Source organism: Mastomys coucha, unplaced genomic scaffold (assembly GCF_008632895.1).
Source record: "Mastomys coucha isolate ucsf_1 unplaced genomic scaffold, UCSF_Mcou_1 pScaffold20, whole genome shotgun sequence".
In the NCBI taxonomy this organism is placed as follows: Eukaryota; Metazoa; Chordata; class Mammalia; order Rodentia; family Muridae; genus Mastomys; species Mastomys coucha.
This window is the reverse complement of record NW_022196903.1, coordinates 37803696-37827001: the sequence shown is the minus strand read 5'-3', so window position 1 is coordinate 37827001 and position 23306 is coordinate 37803696. Positions and strand designations below refer to the sequence as shown.

Below are 23306 nucleotides of genomic sequence, written 5' to 3'. Positions count from 1 at the left end.
CCCTGGAAACAGCAAACCTGAGACAACCACCAGCTCTGCATCAAGGGCTTGGACAGGGAGCTAGTACGATGCTGACCAGGCCCTGATGGCTCCCAGGACCAGGAGCAAGCCTGAAACTAGAAAAGCCCTGCCAGGCACTGAGGGTTCAGGAGGTAGTGAGCCGGACAGATGACCCCCACATGGGGCCACTTGGGAGGACAGAGTGAGAACCAAGTTCTAGATAACCACTGGAGTCAGGACAGGGAGCTAGCCTGAGACAGCCATCAGCCGGGTGCTGTGCAGGCCTGGAAGGGAAGTCCAAGCCCAAGATGACTACTGCCCGGCAACATAATGCACGAGCAGGACATAGCACTCCTGAGACTACTGCTGAGGTGAACCCTGACACTCAAACACCCTAGGTGCTCAAGAAGGAGCAAGTAAATGGTAAAGAAATGGAAGAGAACAGAAACACAAGGATGTGGGCACAGTGAAGAGAGGCAGAACTGGAGACTCAGAGGTAGTAAGGAACAGCCTGATGTGAATAGCCAGTGATGCCACCTGGGACCATGGTGGGGTTCTGGCCTGTGCTGCAACCAGGGACCACATCTGGGTCCATGGCTCTGAAGGAGGGGTTTGTTACCATCAAAGTCCAGGAAGGCATCGCTAGTCAATGTAATCTCCCAGGGACATGTTGAAGTCTAAGGGCTGTGCAGAACTGGCCCCACCCTCACCTGTGCATTGGAGGAGTGATGGCCCTGGGGGCATGAAAGCAGGAGAGCTGACCCTCCCTTTAGACATCTCGAGTACTGGGGAGAGGATCCTACACACTGCTGGAGTTGCGTGTAAGCTGGTCCCAAGGCTATGAGTGGGAAAGACCTGGCCATACATATCATTCATCTCCAGTGAAGTAGCATGGACAAGGGAGAGATGCCCTCCTCCTTCTCCCCTCTCCCCCTCACCAGGAGACCCGGTCCTGGCCCTGGGTGTCATGAGAGCAGGAAAGATAGCCCTGCCCCTTTGCAGCTGCAGCACTCAGCAGAGCAGGCCCTGCACCTCACGGGGGTGGGGGTGGGGGCAGCACAGTAGAGCTGACCTAGGTGGTGACCGGACACTTGTCTGCCGTCAAGTGACTTGGGGAAGGGAGAAATGACCGCCCCCGCCCCATATTCCTAGCCACCTATAGCAGGCAGGAGCGCTGGCCCTGTGAACTGGCCCTACTCCTCACCTGCTGCAACACTAGGAAGAGCAGGTCCCGCACCTCCCCTCAGCAGCCTAGTAGAACTGACTCTGTGTGTGGAGGTTGTGGGTGAGCTGGCCCAAGGGCGGGAGTGTGGGAGAGATGGCCTTGCCTATTGTCTGCTATGCAATGGCATCTATGAGGGAGAAATCTTCTTCCTTCTCTTTTGCCCTCACCGCTGGCAGTAGGAAGGAGAATTGGCCCAGAGTCATAAAAGCAGGAAAGCTGTCCCTGCCCCCCACCAGCTGCAGCACTCAGAGTATAGGCCCTGCAACTCACTTGGGCAGCACAGAAGAGCTGACCCTGATGGTGGGGACTCAGGTGAACTGGCACCAAGAGTGTAAGTGTGCAAGATCTGGCCCCACAACTTGTCTGCTGTGCATTTATATGGGCAAGAGACAGATGATCCGCCCCCACCCCTTGCCACCAATGACAGGCAGGCAAGCTGGCCCTGAGTTCATCAGAGCAGAAGAGATGTCCCTGACCTTCACTTGCTGCTGTGCTTAGGTCAAGCCCTCCATAGTAGAGCGAAACCTGGATTTGGGAGGTGCAGGTGAGCCAACCCTGAGGGCATGGGTGTGAGGTATCCCTGCGCTGTCTGCTGGGCAGTAGCATCGACTGGGGGTGGGGCGGGGAGGGAGGAGGCAGCCTTCTCCTCTCCCTCACCCCTCATCATGTTACCTATGGCTGTCAGGAGTCATGAGAGTGGGAAAACTGGCCATGTCCTAGCACCTCTCCTGGGCAGGAGGGTAAAGCTGGCCCTGGTAGTGGGGGTTTCTGCTGAACTGGCCGAAAAGCGTGAGAATGGGAAAGTCTGTAGTCCGACCAGCTCAGACACTTCTCAGGCCCACATTCAGAGCTTCGAATTGGCCCACCCCAACATCTACTCCATCAATAAACTGCTTGAGTGCATACAGATCCAAAACCACAAGATCTCCATGACTCAGGGCAACAGCAAGATATCCGAGAGGAGTCCCAGTGAGGTTCCAATATCAATAGAGTAGCAGAAGCCTCCTGCCAGACCAGTGAGTCACCATAATGAACATTTACAAGCAAAGGAGAGTAGACTAAAGGGCATACTATGGGATATGCTTTGACACACTAAAGCTTCCACAATAAGATTTTCTTTTTTTTACTCTGTTGAGGGAGAAGTTACAAGGGTGGAAGGAGGGTATGAGAGGTGGGGGAGATGAATGGTATTGGAGTGCATGATGTGAAATTCACAAAGAACCAATAAACTGTTCAAAAGAATTTCTGCATTGCCTCTTAAGTGTATGTTTAACCTTGACTACTTATGCCATTTTTCTAAAACATTTATTTTCCTAATTAAATCCCCATCAGCTATGTATGAGGATTTCTTTCACCTCAGGCTTTCTCTGGTATTGTCATTGTCAGTCCTATACATTTTAGTCACTTTGATGGAGCCACAGTATGGTTATATTGTGATATGTCATATATTTCTCGCACACAAATGACCTGAAAGTTATCTAGTACTTATTTGCCGTTTGGGGATTCCATTTTCTGGAATATACGTTTGATATTTCCACACATTTTATATTGGTCTCTCACTCGCTTTTTTATTGAATTTAGTTATTCGTATAGCTCAACCAGTGTTGCCATTGTCCCTCTATGTATAATAAAACGTTTCTCCTACACTCTGACTTTCTTTGCATATCCTATGTGTGTCTTTGATCAAATTGCACCTAACTTTTGTGCAGTTCTGTACATCGCTCCTTCCATGCAGCAACTGATTTCTGCATCCTCATTTAGTTATCGTTAGCTACCTCCAGTCATGAAGTTGACCTTTAATATGACCCCTTTGGAGTTTTACAGACCATAATTAGATAACTAATCTACATCTGTTTTTGAAAGTTTGATTTATATGAGGCCCAGATTCATTTTTGTGTGTATGTATAAAAGTTTAACCTAGTGTACTTTATTGAGATTGAATATACAGAGTTTATTTCTCAACTTTTTTCCCTGATGTAAATACTGATGTTATTTATTGCTGTGGGAAACAAAGTTGCCTTTATTACTCTAGCTTAAAATAAACCTTCCTTTCTCACAGCATTAATCCTCCAAACTGACAAGATATTTTCAAATTTTTGTGACTTTCAATTTAATTTCAAAATGAGATAAAAATTAAGAGAAAACCTCCCAAAAATTTAAATTCAACTTTATGGAATTAAAAAGTAAATTTAGGTATATTAAGGTTTAGATGAAAAATGTCCCCCCAAATTCATGTATGAAGACTTGTTTGTCTCCAGTTAGCACCACCACTACTAAGAAATGAAAGATCAAAGTATAGTAACCTGTTAGTAGACAGACCTACCTGGATGGAGATGGGGTCACTTGAGGATCCTCTCTTTCCTTGTTGTCTTCTCTCCTCTCCTCCTCTCCCCTCCTCTCTTCTCCACTTCTCTTATCCTTTCCCATCTTCTTTTCTCTTCTCTGTGTTCATTTCTCCCTTCATCTAGTTGAGGATGCTCCCTAACTAGACACATTCTTCTCTTCATTTAATATGTCAGTATTTAGTTTTGTATACGGATGCACTGTAATTTACTAGACTTTTTTTTTACATATCTCAAACTTTTTAAAGATTGCTTTAAATTATACCTTCCAATATATAGAATATATTTGGTCTTTGTGTACTAAATAAATGTACAGTAAATATTTTTACTTACATTTATTGATGCCTGCTTTCACTTTCTTCTTATATGTTTAGTAGAAGTCATGAAAGCTTTACTTGGTCTGAAGTGGTCTATGAAGAAAAATTCTTACATATTGTTTTAGTTTGGTCTCTATTGCTGTAGTAAAAACTATACCCAAAAGCAACTTGTGGAGGAAAGGGTTTATTTCAGTTTATAGCTTTTACTCTATCATCCACAAGAGTCAGAAAATCAGCTCAATAAGGAATTGTCTATAGACCAAAAGGATTGAGGCATTTTTATCAAATGAGGCATTCACTTCCCAGATATGCCCAGTGTGTCTACACACACACACACACACACACACACACACACACACCACTTAAATTCCCTAACATAAAAGATTCTATCATTTCCTCCTCTTTCCATTTTAATAAATGTCATAGGGTTTTATTGTGTGTCTCATGAAAAGACACCATGACCACAGCAATTCTTATAAAAAAAAATATTTAATTGGGGCTGGTTTACAGTTTCAGATGTCCAGTCCATTATCATCATGGCAGCAAGAACAGCAGCATGCAGGCAGACATATTGCTTCAGAAGGGTCTGTGAGATCTATATCTTGATCTGTAGGCAGCAGAAGGAGACTGTGTAACACACTGGGCCTAGCTTGAGCATATAAGACCTCAAAGCCCACCTCCACAGTGACACACTTCCTCTAACAAGGCCACACGTCCTGACAGTGCCACTTCCTATGGTCAAGTTTTGAAACACATGAATCTTCGGAGGCTAGACCTACTCAAACCACCACAATAAGTCAATTTTTTTCTGATAAAGTTGCCTACTTCCAGTGTCATTGAGAGTATCAGGAGGGTGATGTACTTGCTACCAAGCCTTATGACATAAATTTGAGCCCTGGGACCCATATAGTAGAAGGAAAAAAACAAGCTGTAGTCTGATCTTCACACATTTGCTATATCATGTACACATATGCCTCAGTAATTAAAACAAGTTATGTAAATGTGTCTTCCTTGAGAGAATAATTGCTATGTTCAAGGACCACTTTATGCCCCTATTCTCCTGTTTATTTCATGCTGCACATTACAATGCTCTCTCTAGTGCTTTGGAGGTCAGTTGTCTGTGTAAAATTCCTATGCCTGGGGCTTTAAGGAGTGTGGAGGGCCTACCCACTGTGTGCTCCTCTTGTAGGTCAGACAGATTGACAAAGTGACTTCTGCCACAAACTTCTGGTGATCCCGCATAGCTCCTCCATGCTATGGCCATTGTAGAAGTAAGGGTGGGAGTTGTGGAGAGTCTCTCAGCTTCAGAGTCTCTTACTATACTTCTATCTTGCTCTCTGCCATTCATGCTGCTCAATGTTTGTTCTGAGACCAGAATGCTATTCCATATTTGCAATCTTCAGCACATAGGTTCTTAACATTTAGGGTTTTCTCCTGGTTCTTCTATGAAAACAGCATTCATTGAGCATTCCTGAGAAAGTCTCCACTTATTGTTTTCTGATCAAGTTGGTTGTCAACTTATTCTTGTTATCTGCAATCTTGCCAATGATTCTTGTGAGCACCCACTTAACCTTCCCTGAAATATCTATGCTCCTGAGTTTTGAATTTTTTCTATGTGCTGCTATAGCTCCAGCTTTGATTAGTATGCTTCTGTCTTATGAACTATAGTAAATTATCAACCATCCACTGGCACCAACACATGAAGAATACCTCACTGCTATTTATCATAGTTGCATTCACAACAGTCACATGTGTTCCTGTAACAAAATTTTAGGATTAGATCAACTTTAAGGTAAACTATATAAATGCTAGTGTGAAGAATATATAGCCCTCAATTATTTATAGTATTTAATATATTTTATTTTTCAGATCTTTTTGTGTATTACTGTTTTGCGGACATGAATGTATATACACCACCATGCAGGCTAGAAGAGTTCACAAGATCCTCTGGAACTGGAAATATAGACAGTTGTGAACTGCTATGTGGTTTAGGAGAGCTAAACACAGGTTCTCTACAAGGGAAGCAAATGATTTTAAGAGCTGAACCATCTCTGCAGCTCCCAAACCCTCAAATTTTAAAGCCAGAGCTTGTGTGACATGTTCACAAATGGAAGAATCTCAGTTATCTGAGCTGATGAAGGCACAAAGGCAGGGAATGAAGATCCTGCTCTGTGATTACTTGAAATTAGAAGACTCACTTCTATTTTCTCTCTTCCTTCTCCTTCTCTATACCCTGTTCAGTCATTTCATTCCTCTCTTTTAACATACAGATGTTTACATCAAAGGCAAAATGTGTGCTCAGAATACCCCAACCCAATAAAATTACAGAGAATAAATAAGCCTAATCTCCTAATCTCTTAAGATGAGATTGCACAAAGATATTAAGTGGGCCCCTGGGGCAGTTTCTGTACTGTACAGCAGCTCTTCTACTTTCTTAAAATCCATATTAAAGCCACTAACTTTATGGTCACATTCAAAGAATATTCTTTATAAGGTCAGGTCTGGTTTTGATGCTTTGCCGAGTCAGTTAGTTGTTTCCCCTTTGTTTATTTGCTTTCCAGTTTTTCAGAACATAAATTGTTTTCTGAAATTAGATTGCTCTAATGTTTCTGATGAGACTCCATACATGCACAATAATTTTCCTATCAAATTGTTTATGTATGATTCATAAAAATATGTTGGCTTTTTCCTTGCTTTTAATGCTACTGTGTATAAATAGCTTGTGCCTAGATTTCAGGAACAATTTTAGTTGATGTTTCTCCATCTTGTTCCCTCAGAATGCACGTTTTGCTAGATCCTATACACTAAAGTGATGAATCTGCCTGGATGGCAATATTCTTATATTACATCAGAATATCGTGCATCAACAATGTGCTAGAAGAAGCTATATATACTGTGTATCACTGAGAGAAAAGCTCCAAGTGTGAAATGTATTTGAACCCTCACAGTACTACTATGTGATTGCCAATGCTGCACCACGATTTTTTTCCAAAGTACAAATAAAGAGTTTTTTAGTATAAGATTTTAAAATGTTAATTTTAATAACATTTAATAAGAAGTAAAATGTTAATAATAAGTGTGTACATAAAAAAACGATAAAATGTTCATTTTGCATCAATTACACATCCTCATTCTCATCATAAGGAAATAATGCATCTCACATATGTAGCATAGTGGATATCTAACCTTATCCATACAGTACACAGGAGATCATCTTGTAAAAGTTAACTGGGTACTAATCATGCGCCTCTACTCCAGAATTCTCAGAGTAACATACCACTTACTGCTAGCTCAAGAAGATGTTGAAAGCACAAATTGAATTTAATGAGTATAGCTTTTGACATATCATGAAGAATTGGGGGTTGACGATGCACCAGAACCGTAAGAGTGGGGTTGAGTAATGGTGACAGTGGTGCTGAATTCCACTGAGCACATTGCTGTGACATAAAAATACACCCACTTCACACACCCACCATAACCACTCAGACTCCTGCGTAACTCCGTAAACACATGTTCTTCCGGCACTTTCCCTGTTGCCATGGAAACACCTGTTCTAACTGAGTTGGGAGGAGAACAAAGGCCATCTTCTCATCACTGTTCAGGAGTCATCAACTTGTCAGTTTTGATGTGAACCCAGAGAATTTTCCTAATAGTTTCTGCCAAGCCCCTTTTACCTCCTTATTTCTTAGACTATAAATCATAGGGTTCAGCATGGGCATCAATATGGCATAAAAAAGGGAAATCAACTTCTCCTGAAGGACTGAGGGGCTGGAGTGGGGCTGGATGTAAGTAAAAATGGTGGTACCATAGGATAGTGCCACTACAGTGAGGTGGGAGGCACAGGTGTGGAAGGCCTTTCTCCTTCCCTCTGTCGACTGGATTTTCAGAATGGTGGAGATGATTTGGATGTAGGACAAGAGAACCAAAAGGAAAGGTGTCATAAGCAAGACAATGCTAGAAATCATGATGACAATCTCATTGGATGAAATGTCCACACAGGCCAATCTGACCAAAGCTAGAATTTCACAGGAAATGTGATCAATATACTTATTTGTGCACATGGGCAGTTGGAAGGTGATGGCAGTGTGCACAAGAGAGTTGATGGAGCCACTGACCCATGATGTAATGACCAGTCTTGTGCATAGTCCTGCATGCATGATGACTGAATACCTCAGAGGATCACACACTGCCACATAGCGGTCATAGGCCATTACTGCCAGCAGAAGGAACTCAATCCCACCCAAGCCCAGGGAAAAAAATAACTGGGCTGCACAGCTCAAAAATGGAATTGATTTGTGCGTGGTAAGAAAATGAGCCAGCAGCTGGGGGACTATGCTTGTGGCATAAGACACATCCACCAGGGACAGGTTGGTGAGAAAGAAATACATGGGAGTGTGGAGTCTACTGTCCAGTCTGATCAGAACAATGATGAGAAAGTTCCCCAATACTGTCACCAGGTACATCAGCAGGAACAGGACGAAGAGGGAGACTTGAGTGTCCCGGTCACTGGAAAGGCCAAGGAGGATGAATTCATGCACCCATGTCTGGTTGTCTTGTTCCATTAAAAAATGTGATGATTATTAATCTGCACAGAAAGATGGAAAAAAAGCATAAGCTATCAATCAACCATAGAGTTTCAAGTAAAATTACCCAGCATATGTGACCTGCCAGCAATTTTATCAGTGTTTAGTTCATTCATGAGACTATGATAACATGCTTTTTATCAACTGCTTCAGAGAAATAGTCCAGTATCTTACAGACAGTGTCTAAGAGCATATAGTTAAATCTCTTGAAAGATGGTGTCTTAGAGGAAGAGTTGTAGACTGGATGTGAGACAATACAGTTTTAAGCACTATATTCTTTTTCTTTAACCAATTTCCTTTTGGGGGGGCAAAAAACATAATAATTGGCTCTGGTAGGTAAAATGATAGATGATATAGAGACCTAAAGTTTTAAAACTACCTAAAATATGTTACCTAACTTAATCTTCTTATTGAAATTCAAAACTCAATTACAAATAAAAATAAATTATTCTGAAGATTTAGAGGTTTGTGGCAAGATTTAGAACCAGAAAGCATAGTTTTAAATCCAAATTTTCTTTGGCAGGCATCTCATTTACATGTCATGGTAAGTTCTCACACACAAAACAGACTCACATTCTATAATTCCCAAGTGCATTAAGCTTGGGTAACATTGCTATAATATTACTACAATACTGTGTGCACTTATTCCAACCTAATTCTCATCTTGTAGTACCTAAAAAACTAAATGTGATTTCTGTCCTATATTTTCTACAAAATAGACAAATACTTTGACAGCCTTTAAAAGAAACCTTTGGTTTTCTTGATAGGCTGTAGTGTCTTCTGTTGGCAGTGGGCTGAACAAGGATGCACTAAGGGTACCCTGTCGTGGTGGTTTTCTCTTTTCACCTTAGTGTAGTTAGGGACCTCTTCTTTGGGTGTCAGTTGAAAAGAAAGCAACAGGCATTTGGAAGCTCGATCAAAGCATCAGAAGGAAAGCAGATGTTTAAGGATCTATCCACCAGTGTTCAATAGAATAAGATAGGAAATCTTAAAGATGTCCACTGGAGTGTAAATTACCTTCATATTTCTTGTGTTGTGTAAGGGATTTTTTTTTTCAGTAAAAGGAATAAGACAAAATGTTAATTTTAAACATTGAATATAAACAGATGTCTCAAAAAGACTTCTAAGACAGACATGTTATTTCTCCTCCATATCTTCTTGGTCACCAAAGACACAGCTCCAAGAGTGCATGAAATGAAGAAAAAAGTCAATGGCAGATCAGATGGACGTAACCAAGTGAAGCACAGGAACTTGACCACTTCTAAAGCCTAAGGAATGAGAGCTACCACACTTCAACTCTCTTCCCTGATAAAGAACAAACTAAGAAAATGGCTCCAGAAATGCCCAGTTCACATCTTAGTCTGAGAGTTGCACTTGCTCACCTTGCACAATTCTATAACTTCTATGATAATTTGCTGTCTCCAGTTACCTTTAATATAAAAAACTGTCACATAGTATGCAAAGCAACACATTTCTACTACTTCTATTTTTACTAATTATAGCAATTACTATCAATAGTATGTTTTACAACAAAGTACATTAATAATTAAGGCTACTTTTTAGATGAACACATTTTTGCTATGTTAAATGACTAGTATTAAGGTTGTTTTTGTTGGGAAGTGTCTAAAAATAAAAAGAATGCTAAACAGAATATTCATACTGTGGAGGACCCAATAGAAGTTGATACACTACAAACACATGTGTGACATTGTACTCATGGCATACAATACATTGGGTTCAAGGAGACAATAGAGCTTTAGTAAGAAGACAATAAAATTGCACAAAGAATATAAGGTAAGGTATTTGTAGTAAAGATCAGTTTTCTCAGCTAAAATGCTACCAACGTTTCATCCTAGGAAAATCCAGTCCCACGTGCTTCAACCTTTATTAAGTAATTATTGGCCAAAACAAAAAGCAGGACCCTAGCGTCTCAACAGTTCTCAATGTCAAAACATAAATGTTCAAATTCCTCTCTCAGCTTCTTGCATGCTACAATGTGGCTTATTTAAAGATTGAATTTTAGTCTGTTTTTTTTTTTAAATAAAGTCAATCTGAATAGAAGATATTGAACAATAGATTCTTAAACCTTTCCTATTTCAAGTTTTAGCCTACACTCTAATAAATAAAATATTGTTTTACCCCTATTACACATTTATGAATATCACCAACATTCTATAAGGTTTTGTTCAGTTTAATACTATTATCTTAGAATTCTGATTGTTGAGACTATATTACCTGAAGAAGACAAAAAGAGAGATTCACACAAGTAGGCTAATGATGAACTAATTTTATCTAGATGAATTTGGTTTCAGATATTCTGCCTCCCTTTTAAGTTTGTCTTCTGACCTTTTATCTAAAAGTCAATTAACTTCATGCCTCCTCTCTGCAACAGACAAATGTTCAGGAAGATATGGGGCCCACTGGAGAATTTTCCTTTGCTCTACCCACTTCTAAAAATTATAGCTTTTGGAATTCAAGATCCACCTAATCAAATAAATGATTAATGGCAATTTCTCAAACAGTGATTTGGTGATGTTTGCTATTACAATTTGGTATCTAAAACTATGGAATTGGACATCATTTAGCTAGTATATTTTAATTCACTTAAATTTGAACAGTTGGTTGCTCAAGCAGGACTCCCATTCATGTCCACCTTACTCCATCTCTACAGAATGTCTGAGTAGAAAAAATACATAGGATATAAATGGGGATAGGATTTCTAAAAATAATATACTCCATTACATTTTCATCTAATACACCTTCTACATATCTTGGATGATACATTATAGAAAGTGTGGCCACTGTTCATCAGGATAGACATGAGAAGAATGACCCATAGAAATTTATCTGAACAACAGAACCATTCACTCTGCTGGTGCTACATAGCAACCACAACACATGCAGATCTGGATACAACTTTTCACATGGCTGCTCACATTGCTTTCTCACCAGGTTTTAACTGAGTTTAAGTGTCCTCATTTCTCTGTGAACCAGTGCTTCACAGCCCTTATTCATCCCTTCAAAGAAGAGGCAGGCAGGATATAGCACAGAGGAGCTATTTCTCTTTGCAATGATCATCTTTAGAGTATCATGTCCTGCTAAATATTTCATACCTTTAAGACTGTGGAAAATCATTTCAATTCAATTAGATGGTTTTGTCAGTAGCTTACATTCTCTCCTCACAAGAATAGGTGCATTAAAGAAGAAACTCATACTAGATATACATAATATAAAAAGATTCCCCAGACTCTCATCCTGCAGAAAAAAAATTTGTCCAAATTCATGTCACTATAAATAAGTATAGTGATCAACTTTACATCAAAATGTAAAAGTCCAATATCAACAATACTGACTCTTAGTGGTTATCCCATCACCCATATTACAGAAATGACCCTCTATAGTTTTCTAGTGGTGCTGCCCTAACACACATGGATAAAATTCAAGAAGTTTTACTCCCAGAAAAAATAACTTGGGCATTATTATCATTTTCTCCATTGAGTATGAAGTCATATTTGGATTCTTGGACTACTCTATGGTCTTAGCTGAAATAAATTGGTCCTGAATACAAGCATACAGCAAATGTTCTACAGGTACTTTTCTCTCATGCTGGCCTAAATAAAGCAGAAACTTACCTTTGTGCAGTTGATTTATCAATGGAAATCATTTCTTCCTCCAGAGAAACTTTCATATTCATGTATGTGGCTGGACGGCTGGATTCTGTACATATGCTACATTCATTGTGGGCAGAGTATGTTTATCATACTTACATTAGGATACAGAGAACCCCCGGGGACAGTGTGGTGAAATGTCAAAAATTATTTTATTCCTAAAAGCACTGTTGTTTTTTCTTATTGGGGGTCTATTTATCTACGTCATCTCCAGGTTTGTTCACTGACGTTTCCTATGGTAGGAGTCTAATTATTGATACATAGCCTTTCAACGGTCACAGTCTTGAAATTCATATTTAGTGATCTGTTTTGTTTTGATTACATTATGTAAATCTAAATCTTCTTTATTATTCTTGCTTTGTGTAGAGGATATTCTTCACAGTATTCTGTTCTTGATTCTATAATACTTTCCTACAGATGATTCAAGGACTAAACCTGAAAGACAGTCAGTTAGACTTAAACATAAGCCCAGTTTATATTCCCAAGTTTTATGACTTTGTCAATCAATTTAATCTTCCTATATTTGAAGTATTTCTTTTGAGAAAAAGTAAAAAATTATCACATGTATGCAGCCAGAGAAAAACATTGAGACAAAACACTTCAAAGACATTGAAATATTCTCTTTCCAAGAAATGTAATATTCTACTACACAATCATAAATGTCCATACCTAAGTACACATTTTATTAACCTAGACTTTTTCCCAAGTCCTTACAAAATTGGTGCAGTATTCATCTATCAGGTTTCTAGTTTTAATTAAAACTACTCTTTCCTCAACCTCTCTCTGAAGAACTAAAGTCTTTAATGGCAAGTTTACATGGTGACTCAGCCTTGGGTCTCTGGAAAGCTGAATTGTTTCGTTCCAACTCCTGTAATCTTGGGTTAAGAAGACCCTAGCATCCACACTTCATATATCCCACACAGATCAGATCACTATTTGTTCTGCAGGTCTTAGGGCTTCTGTTTACATCCACCCTCTGTTGACATTTTTATTAAAATTTCCCAAATATTAGTCAGTACTTGGTGATATGGACACCTCTCCTTCAATCCAGAGTTGTATTGCAAACAATGTTCTTTCTATTCAGAGTGATGGACTGTGGAGATGTCCCAGTTGTTCTACACTCCATGACTCCAAAATTCTCTGAGATTTCTTTAGAAAAGCTAATGGAAGGAAGCTCTCAGTGATCCCAAGTGAGCTCACATATACCACTAATCAATGTGAGACAGAGGGTGCCTTGGTGACCTGGAGCCAGCAGAGTCCCTCAGGAACTTTTTACAATGGAGCATTAATTGGTGTCACCACTCCCAAGTCTCAGTGACTGGGTCACCATTCTGCCCTTCCTTTCCCTGTGGACAGTTGTTCTTCATCTCTCTTACACAAGTATAGTGAATCCTTAGTGCTCTCTCTTTCTCTCTCTCTCTCTCTCTCTCTCTCTCTCTCTCTCTCTCTCTCTCTCTCTCTCTCTCTCTCTCTCTCTCTCTCTCTCTCTTTCTCTCTCTCTTAAAAAAATAAACAAGAAAAATTACATAGACCATCTCTCTGAAATTTTGTCATGCTTTCATATAGTACAAATTACCCCTCAGTGCTATGTTCCAAGGAGTTTGGACGCCCCTGCATGTAAATCAGGTGAAAAAATAGCTGTTCTTCTTTTAAATCCAGGAGGCCCTTGTTCCTCTTCCTAGAGACATGAATGCAATGCTCCTTATTAGGATACATTCAAAGAATATAGTGAGCTGCTATACTCTACTACTTGCTGCTACAAGTATTAGTGAACAGCCAGCATATGCCTCACAGTAAGATTTAAGTCCCAAAATGATGGAAATATTTAGACTCCAAATAAATAGACAAAACAGTCTTATGATTTATAGGACAAATGGTTAGGCTAAGAATTATTCAAAACAATGTAAAAAAGCTTAATTTTGTAGAACTTTTTAAATGTTTCAACATTTTTATAAAGAGAGTCAATGCAATTTGAAATCAGGATCATACTATCTATAACTGGCAAACTCTTTTCCCTCTTAAAGCCCCAAGTGAATCATTTATTTATTCCTCAATCTTCTAAGTTCTTCTGCTTCATTACCTGTGTATCTACTGTTACTCAGCTGATGATCACTGTTCCAACAGTCATGCTTTCATTTTCTTACCTGTCCACTGACACACCACAAGATTCCATCACTCAACTCTTCCATTCTTTTCTGCCTTATAATTCTGACTCTAGTTCCCTACTGTAAAGTTATTGTATGCCAAATTATCTATACTCATTGATGACATTTGAATGTGAAATTCCCTCAAATTAGCTTGTATGTCAGAATACTTAGCTCCTATCTGTTTGGGGATGTTGTAAAACCTTTAGAAGGTAAAGCCTTGCTAGAGAAAGTTGCTCACTAGGCCCACCAGTGCCTCTCCATTCTGGATCCTCATTGTGTACGTAGTGGGACCAGTTGTCTCATGTTCTTACTGCTCTGTCTTCATTGCTATGGTGGACTTCATCCCTTCTTAAACTATAAACTAAACTCTTTCTCCCTGAAGTTATGCCTTGCCAGGTATTTGGTCATAGCAATGAAAAAAGTAAGTAAGACAGAAAGTCAGTATTGAGAAAGGAGGCTATTACTGTGATAAACTTGACCATGTGGTTCTTAAATCTTTAGAACTGGCTTCCATAAAGAATGAAGAGGAGTGGGAAGGGATATTTGGGAGGGTTTTCTGGGATGAAAGCAAAAGGAGAAATAATGTGATTAAAATACAATCTCATCAAGTCTCTGAACAAAGAAATCAAAGAAAACCTCAGAAAATGGAAAGATCTCCCATGGATTGGCAGGACTAATATAGTAAAAATGGCCATCTTGCTGAAAGCAGTCTACACATTCTATGTAATGCCTATCAAAATTCCAACTCAATTCTTCTTAGAGTTAGAAAGAGCAATTTGTAAATTCATTTGGAACAACAAAAAAAACCCAGGATAGTGAAAACTGTAAACTATTCTCAATAATAAAAGAACTTCTGGGGGAATCACCATCCCTGACCTCAAGCTGTATTACAGAGCAATAGTGATAAAAACTGCATGGTATTGGTACAGAAACAGGTGGGAAGATCAATGCAATAGAATTGAAGACCCAGAAATGAATCCACACATATATGGTCACTTGATCTTTGACAAAGGAGCTAAAACCATCCAATGGAAAAAAGACAGCATTTTCAACAAATGGTTCTGGCTCAACTGGCGGCAAACATGTATAAGAATGCAAATTAATCTATTCTTATCTCCTTGTACAAAGCTCAAGTCCAAGTGTATCAAGGACCCCCGCATAAAACCAGAAACACTGAATCTAATAGAAAGAGAACTCGGGGAAAAGCCTCAAACACATGGGAGAGTTCCTGAACAGAACACCAATGGCTTATGCTCTAAGATCAAGAATCTACAAATGGGACCTCATTAAACTGCAAAACTTCTGTAAGGCAAAGGACACTGTCAATAGGACAAAATGGCAACCAACACATTGGAAAAGATCTTTATCAATTCCACATCTGATAGAAGGTTAATATCTAATATATATATATATACATATATATATATGTATATATATATATATATAAAGAACACAAGAAGTTAAACTTCAGAGAATCAAATAACCCTATTAAAAAATGGGGAACAGAGCTTAACAAAGAATTTTCAACTGAGTAATATTGACTGGCAGAGAATCACCTAAATAATGTTCAACATCCTTAAAGCTTCATGGAAATGTAAATCAAAACAACCTTGAGATTCTACCTCATACCAGTCAGAATGGCTAGGATAAAAAACTCAGGTGACAGCAGATGCTGACGAGGATGTGGAGAAAGAGGAATATTCCTCCATTGCTGATGGGATGGCAAGCTGGTACAACCACTGTAGAAATCAGTTTGGCAGTTCCTTAGAAAATTGGACATAGTACTACCTAAAGACCCAGCTATACCACTCCTGGGCATATACTCAGAAGATGTTCCAACATGTAATAAGGATACATGCTCCACTATGTTCATAGCAGCCATATTTATAATAGCCAGAAGCTGGAAAGAACCCAGATGTACCTCAACAGAGGAATGGATACAGAAAATGTGGTACATTTACACAATAGAATACTACTCAGCTATTGAAAACAAGGACTTTATGAAATTCTCAGGCAAATAGATAGAACTTGAAAATATCATCCTGAGTGAGGTAATTCAGTCACAAAAGAACACACATGGTATGCACCCACTGCTAAGTGGATATTAGCCATCCTATATACAGTTACCAAACCCCAGGCGATATGGTGGATGCCGGGAAGTGCTTGCTGACAGGAGCCTGATATGTTTGTCTCTTGAGTGGCTATGCTAGAGCCTGAGAAATAGAGGTGGATGCTCAAAGTCAACTTCTGAGTCCCAGTTGGGGACTGAGCAGGAGGTCCCCAATGGAGGAATTTGAGAAGGGACTGAAGGAGCTGAGGGGTTTGCAGCCTCATGATGGGAGCACCTGCAGCTCCCAGTAACTGGACCACCAACTAAAGAATACACATAGAGGGACCCATGCCTCTAGATGCTTATGTGGCAGAAGATGACCTTGTTGAGATCAGTAGGAGGAGAGGCCCTTGGAGCTGAGGGTGCTCAATGCCCCAATGTAGGGGAATGCCAGTCCTGGAAGACAGGAGTGGGTGTGTGGATGTGGGAGGAACTTCATAGAGGCAGTGGGAGGGGATGGGATAGGGAGTTTCTGAAAAGACGACCCAGAAAGGGGAAAACATTTGTAATGTAAACAAAGAAAATTTCCAATAAAATATAAAACAACAACAACAAAAATTATATAATGCTATAAGCAGAGACTTACAGGCCATTTGGTTGGTATTTGGAAAAGAGAAAAATGAACTATGGAGACCTGGCTCTTGAAATTTTAGAGGGGACCAGAACTCCTTAGGAACTGAAACAGAGGCTCTTTATTTTATACTCTGACAAAGAATCTGGGCACATTTTGTCTGTATCCTGAGAACTTTGTAAGAATGAATTAAAAAATAATTTTCCTGGTGGAAGAAACTTTAGGAAAAGTGAGTATCCAGGCTGTGTGCCAGCCTCAGTCACTCCTCTTATGCAGGTCTACAGAGGGGAGCAACAAGTAGAGCAAAAAGTTATGCAAGGAGGGGTAGAGAATAGCATAAGAGAACTGCCAGACGCAGACAAGGCAGGTGCAAAAGTCCATGCTAGTGTTAAAGGAATGCATCCCATTAAAGAGAAACCTCATGCTCTGCATTAGAAAATTAGAAAAGGTACTTGAGGAAGACTCCACCCACTCCAGGTCCCATCTTGTGATAATCCATATTTATTTGAAGTAAGAGAGCCTGAACTGATATTGCCAAAACAGGTGTCTTCAAAGAATCACCTGTCAAAAAATACAGAGGTTGCTGTAGCTGCTCACCAAGGCAGCCTGATAAATTTTGAGCTGACATCCAAACTTGGCAGTATCATGATACTTACCAGTATCATGTGGTTGAAAGATTCAATGATATATGCAAACTTGTAACAAAATTCCAGAAAGCCATGGAACCTAGGCAATATGTGGCAGATGTGGAGTCCCTGAAAAAGGAGTTAAGTGAAGCTGTGAAGATGATGTTTAAATGGAAATGGAGAACCCATATGCTGGAGATGACAGGACCATAAAAGGACATCTACTGAGGAAAATGACAAGCATAGACAGGAGCTGGAGCAGGCAGCAGACCTTTAAGAGTGTGATTATCCAAAACCTCCAGAACTTAGATGATTCCATCATGAGCCCTAGATGACACCCATGGAGCTACAGGATTTGGTGTTTTACCTGCTTGATTTTGGTCTGTCCTTGTTATGCCTCCACTGTGGTCTGAGTTCCACCTCTCCGCTGGGGTATATGAAGGACCCTCAGGCAGTCAAAACGGGAGGCGTTAGGCTAATGTAGCCTAAGATGAGGGCTCAAGGACTGGTGAGAAACGAGGCAGGCTTAGGAAAAGGAGACATGGGTTCTGTTGGATTACATGTGGAGTCTGGAATGAGGGGACCTTGCAGACCTGGGACAAGCCCAGGGCAGGGCCGTAGGAAGGGGTCCAAAGGACACCCAGACCCTCTGTAAAGCTCAGGGACTTGGGAGGAGGGGGCACACGGTCGGTCTGGTGATAAGCCAGGGGCCGGGGGAGGGGATCTCTGGCTTAGCTCCAAGATGAGTGTCAGGGTGCACAGAGGGGTCTTCTGTGGGAGACTTAGACAGAGTGGCTCTGTATGACAAAGCCACCCCTACACACACACACACACACACACACACACACACACACACACACACACACACACACACAGAGGTTCTTGATGTGTGTGTGTGTGAGAGAGAGAGAGAGAGAGAGAGAGAGAGATTGCTTGTTCAAATTGTTTATTGATGGTGAAAAATGGATGCATATGACTTATTCAGGGTGTGCCAGAGATTAAGTACCTTTTGCAGGAAAGAATGTCCTGGAACAGAAACGTATTGGCTAAACCCTGGAGCCAGCCCATCTAGATACCTCATTAGCATGGAGAACTCTGTGCTGACTAGTGGCTACGGTCTTCTTGTGGGGGTTGTGGTCACATGTTCCAGGACAGGAATTGGGTCGGGAGCACATGAAACACCTACCTGTCTCAGATATGAGATTACTGCTTCATTGAGAGAGGCACTGCAGAGAATTCCTGGCACTCTGGCTAGTCCTGGTGGCTCCTGCTAACTCTTGCAGATTCAGTGGAGGCCTGGTGGTTTCTGGTAGATTGTGCTACCATTACTGATCTGTGTTTGGTGACACTCAAACTGGACTGTTGGTATCTTCCTGACACTACTAAACTGGACTGCTGGTCTCCTGACAACAGAGATTGGAATCACCCCCAAAGGACTACTACTAAACCGGTCCACATCCCCTTGTCCTATTTACCATCTTTTCTCTCCTATCTGTAGACAGTGGGCCTAGAAAGGATGTCAAAGTGTTTGAGCAGCCTTATTAAAGTAGGTTTTGAAAAATCTAAGCATAGGAATCACTATAGGCATAGCTGATTTTCTGGTCCTCCAACTGTTTATGCTTCTTGCCTGCACTGACTAAACAGCCTCTTTCTTCACGTGGTCCTATCACTATGATGGTCCTATCACTGTGTTTACTGGTCCAAAATCAATGTAGAGAAAGATTATAGACTGAAATGAAATCCAAAACTAGATCTTCACTCTCTTCAGTTGTGTATGTCAGATATTTTTCCAAGCAACGTAAATTCTGATGAGCAAGATTCAGCATTAGCTCTCAACTCAAGTCAATGAGCAGCATCATAGTCAAACACAATCCAAATTTCACATTTTTCTTGCCCTAGGAACTGCCACTCATTCTTCAGTTACTTCTATTCTCAGTACAAGACATGGAGTTTGTCTGACACAAATGTTACTTGTTACATATCTAGCTAGAAACTGAACCACTTCCCTCTAGAAGTGTTTATAAAAGGCACACTGATGCTTTATTAATTCACATACTTATTATTGCAAAAAGTTGCAGGAATATAATAAATGACTTCATTGTATGCAATTCATACATATAATTTCATTAACCTGCTTCCCTGGAAGAATTGATTTTTCAGAAGCTTGAAAAAGTTGCAGTGGATAAAAGGTCAACTTACCAATAAGCAAACCTCCTAGATCCAGACTTTAAACAAGATGTAAAAATTTCCTCAAAATACATCAAATCTAGAATATAATGGGCCACAGGCTTAAATGTATTGAATCACAGACTTAATGCCAATGAACTATGACCTTAGATCAACCAATTATTTCCCCTATAGGACACAAAAATCATGTTCTAAAATTAAAAATTAATTAAATTAATTTTTCTCAAAATTAAAACTTCTACTTGAAACCCTCAGAACTCAACAGAAGGTTTTTTCATAATTGACAAGCATCAATAATAATTGAAATGTATTTTATCTTATCAATATGCAAAGGTAGCATGTTAGTAAAATGTTACACATTGATGTAAAGACTGGATGACCATAGCATGTAACAACATAAACGTGTCTTAAATGGATTATGCAACAGAAAGAATTCAGCCCCTACTATTCAATTATAATCATATGGGTTCATGCAATAGGAAAATGTGGATTGATCAGAATATGACCTGTGGTTGCTAGCTGATGGCTTCCAAAAGAACTGGCAGAGTTCAAAAGTGTACAAGGGTATATTTGGATTGATAAAACTTTTCTATATCTTCAATACAGTGGTGTTACATGATTGCATGTGTTTTTTAAACTAAAATAATTTGGTCGATATCCTAGCCAGGTTTCTCTAGAAGAACTTTCTGCTTTCTTAACAGAAGCACTAGAGTTAATTCATGTTACAAAGGATATTTATTAGATAGGCATACACAAATAAGCTTGGATACTCCAACAATGGCAACTGTAGAGGTTGGGAACCGGATAGCTACTCATGATGGTTTCAATGAGACAGGCCAAATAGTTTGGGGAATTTGAATGCTAGGTCCTCAGTTGGTGAGCCTATGGAGGAGGCTTAGAACATCTGGCCTTTTTAGAGGAAGTATGTCACAGGATGCAGGCTTTAAGAGTTTAAAGATGGCTCCTCCATCTGAACTGGCCCCAACCCTCCCAGTCCCTCAAGTAGGAAGAAACTAATCAAGTCAGCTCACACTCAGGACCAGATTCAGGGCCTTGAGTTGATCCACCCTCACACCTACACTATCTGTGGGCTGCTGGAACTCCAAGGAACCGTAGCCACAGGATCTCCATGACTCTCAACAGGATAACTGGAAGGAGTCTCAGCAAGGGTACTGTATTGACAGTGAAGCAAAACCCAGAGGCCTTGAACCAGACCAACAATTCACTACACAAATAAAATTGTTTGGGGAAAAGGATTGGATGCTGCAGCTTCCAATGCCACTACAATGCACACATATGTGATGGAAAGACAGGATAGGAGCAGAGTGGTGACTGCAGGGTGGAACTTGAGACACACTGCTGTGATGGGTGTGAGAGAAGGCTGCAATTCATAGAGAAGTGGGAAGGTTGTTGCCCATGGTTGTCAACATCCACCTTTCTCTCTTTCTTCCTTCCTTTCTTCCTTTCTTCCTTTCTTTCTTTCTTTCTTTCTTTCTTTCTTTCTTTCTTTCTTTCTTTCTTTCACTCTCTTTCTTTCTTTCCTTTTTTCTTTCCTTCTTTCTTTCCTTTTTTCTTTCCCTCCCTCCTTCCTTTCTCTTTCTATTCTTTTTCATTTTCCCTTACTTTTTTCTTTTTCTTGTTAATTTTTTATTTTCATTTTTTAATTTTATTTTGGGAGGGGAAGTTACAAGAGTTGGCGTGGACATGGAAGGACTTGTGATATGAGTGGAATTGGGTACATGATGGCAAATTCCAAAAGAATCAATAAAAATATGTCAAAAACAAACAAATAAAATTAAATTATTTTTAAAAAGTTTAACGATTTGAGCCATTTCAAGCTAGCCTTCTCTGTGTCATGCTTTCAGCTCAGGGTCTGAATCCTCAGCTCCCTAGTCCACTGCCATTTCTCAGCCATCATTGACTCTATCACGCTGGAACCTTGGCACAAGTAAACTCTTTTCTCTATAACTTTCTTTGATCATGATGTTTTTATGACAGCACCAGACAAGCAATCATCACATTCCCCAGTTCATTAAACTGGGGAATCAGTTCTAGTCTAGTGCCAAAGGCCTGGAGGATTCCAAGAGAGCTATTGATCTTGAGTTAATTTGGGAATCTCCATAGTAGGCTAACTGACGGACAGCCCCACATTGTATACTGTATCAGTGAAGAATGAACTGCAACAGTGCAATGTGCTCATGTGCAAGTTGAGAGTGGGCAGGCACACAAAGCTTTCTTATTGGAAATCTTTATATCTGAGCCACCACCAGGAGGTACTGATGCCTACTCTGAGACACAACATTCCCTCCTCACTTAATCTGAAACATATCTTAGTTGAAGTTAGGTCGAAAGCTCACCTTACATATCATTTTCACATGATCTGGAAGGAAACAGTGGCTACTGCCATGTAGAAGACAAAAGTCATGAATATTGCATAATATCAGCTAAGCCCCAACAACAAAGAGTTATTCCGCCCCAAAGGTCCATAAATATTTGTTTCTGTTAAGAATCTCTCAGTGAAGCAACATAATAACTGTAATAATGCTGAGACAAATAAAATCTAACACTGTGTGTCTCTTGTGAGAAAGATTGTGACCACTGATGAAATCCTACTGTGAGAAAACTAATAAAATTAAATCCAATAAGCTTCGAGATCTAACACAAGATATGGGGTCCAAAGAGAATAATGCTATACCTTCAGTATATAAGAAAAAATAAAGTAAAAATTACACAGGCTATCCAGTTGGGAGAAACTCTCGAGTTCTATTGAAAATGCAATTCCAATACTAACAAGAAGTAGAAGCAAACACTACTGTTTCAAGGGTTTTTGGTAATGGCAGTGTGTGTCCTGGTGAATGAAATGTTCATTTGAGCAATTGTAATTCATATATTTATGAATTAATATATATATTAATACACACATATATATATATATATTGCTTTTAAGAGATAAACTCTGAGTTATATTTTATGGTTAGTAACTACTGAACAAAATTTTATTTTCAGATACTTTTCAGTGTCTAACTTTTAAAAGTTATTTTTAATGACATTACTATTTAGAACACAGCTTCTTACTGAACCAACAATTCTTGTGCCTTTTATTTGTAATATCTTTCACAAACACCTAAGAATTAGGAACAGCTGTCATGCCAAGAAATTTAATTTCCTGTTTGCTGAGAATTCCTATTTAAACACACATATCTAAAGATTCAAATCTATCATCCAAATATGAGGGAGAACATACAATGTTTGTCTTTCTGAGTCCAGGTTGTCACACTGAGAATGAGTGTGACATCTATTTGCCTCAACATGTCATAATCTCATTTTTCTTTCCAGATCAATTCTTCAATTTTATATATTTGTCACATTTTCATCAGGTATGGGCCCTTAAGCTTTTTCCATTTTCTGGATATTGTGAATAAAGCAACAGTGGCCATGGAGAACCAAGTACCTGTCTTGCAGGACAGAGTCATTTGCATACATGCCCATGAATAGTATAGCTGCATCACATAGTAGGTCTATTTTCATAT

The 23306-nt window shown here is 39.7% G+C and overlaps 1 protein-coding gene across 1 annotated transcript; it reads right to left on the bottom strand.

The window, feature by feature from the left end:
* Nucleotides 1–7492: 7492 nt before the first annotated feature.
* Nucleotides 7493–8446, bottom strand: LOC116098086 (olfactory receptor-like protein OLF3). Its single transcript, XM_031380832.1, has one exon. The coding sequence runs from the start codon at nt 8444–8446 to the stop codon at nt 7493–7495; it is 954 nt and encodes a 317-aa protein (XP_031236692.1).
* Nucleotides 8447–23306: the final 14860 nt, after the last annotated feature.

Bases quoted from the DNA above. Each gene is read 5' to 3' on its own strand.
- LOC116098086 (XM_031380832.1), bottom strand. From the start codon at position 8,446: ATGGAACAAGACAACCAGACATGGGTGCATGAATTCATCCTCCTTGGC.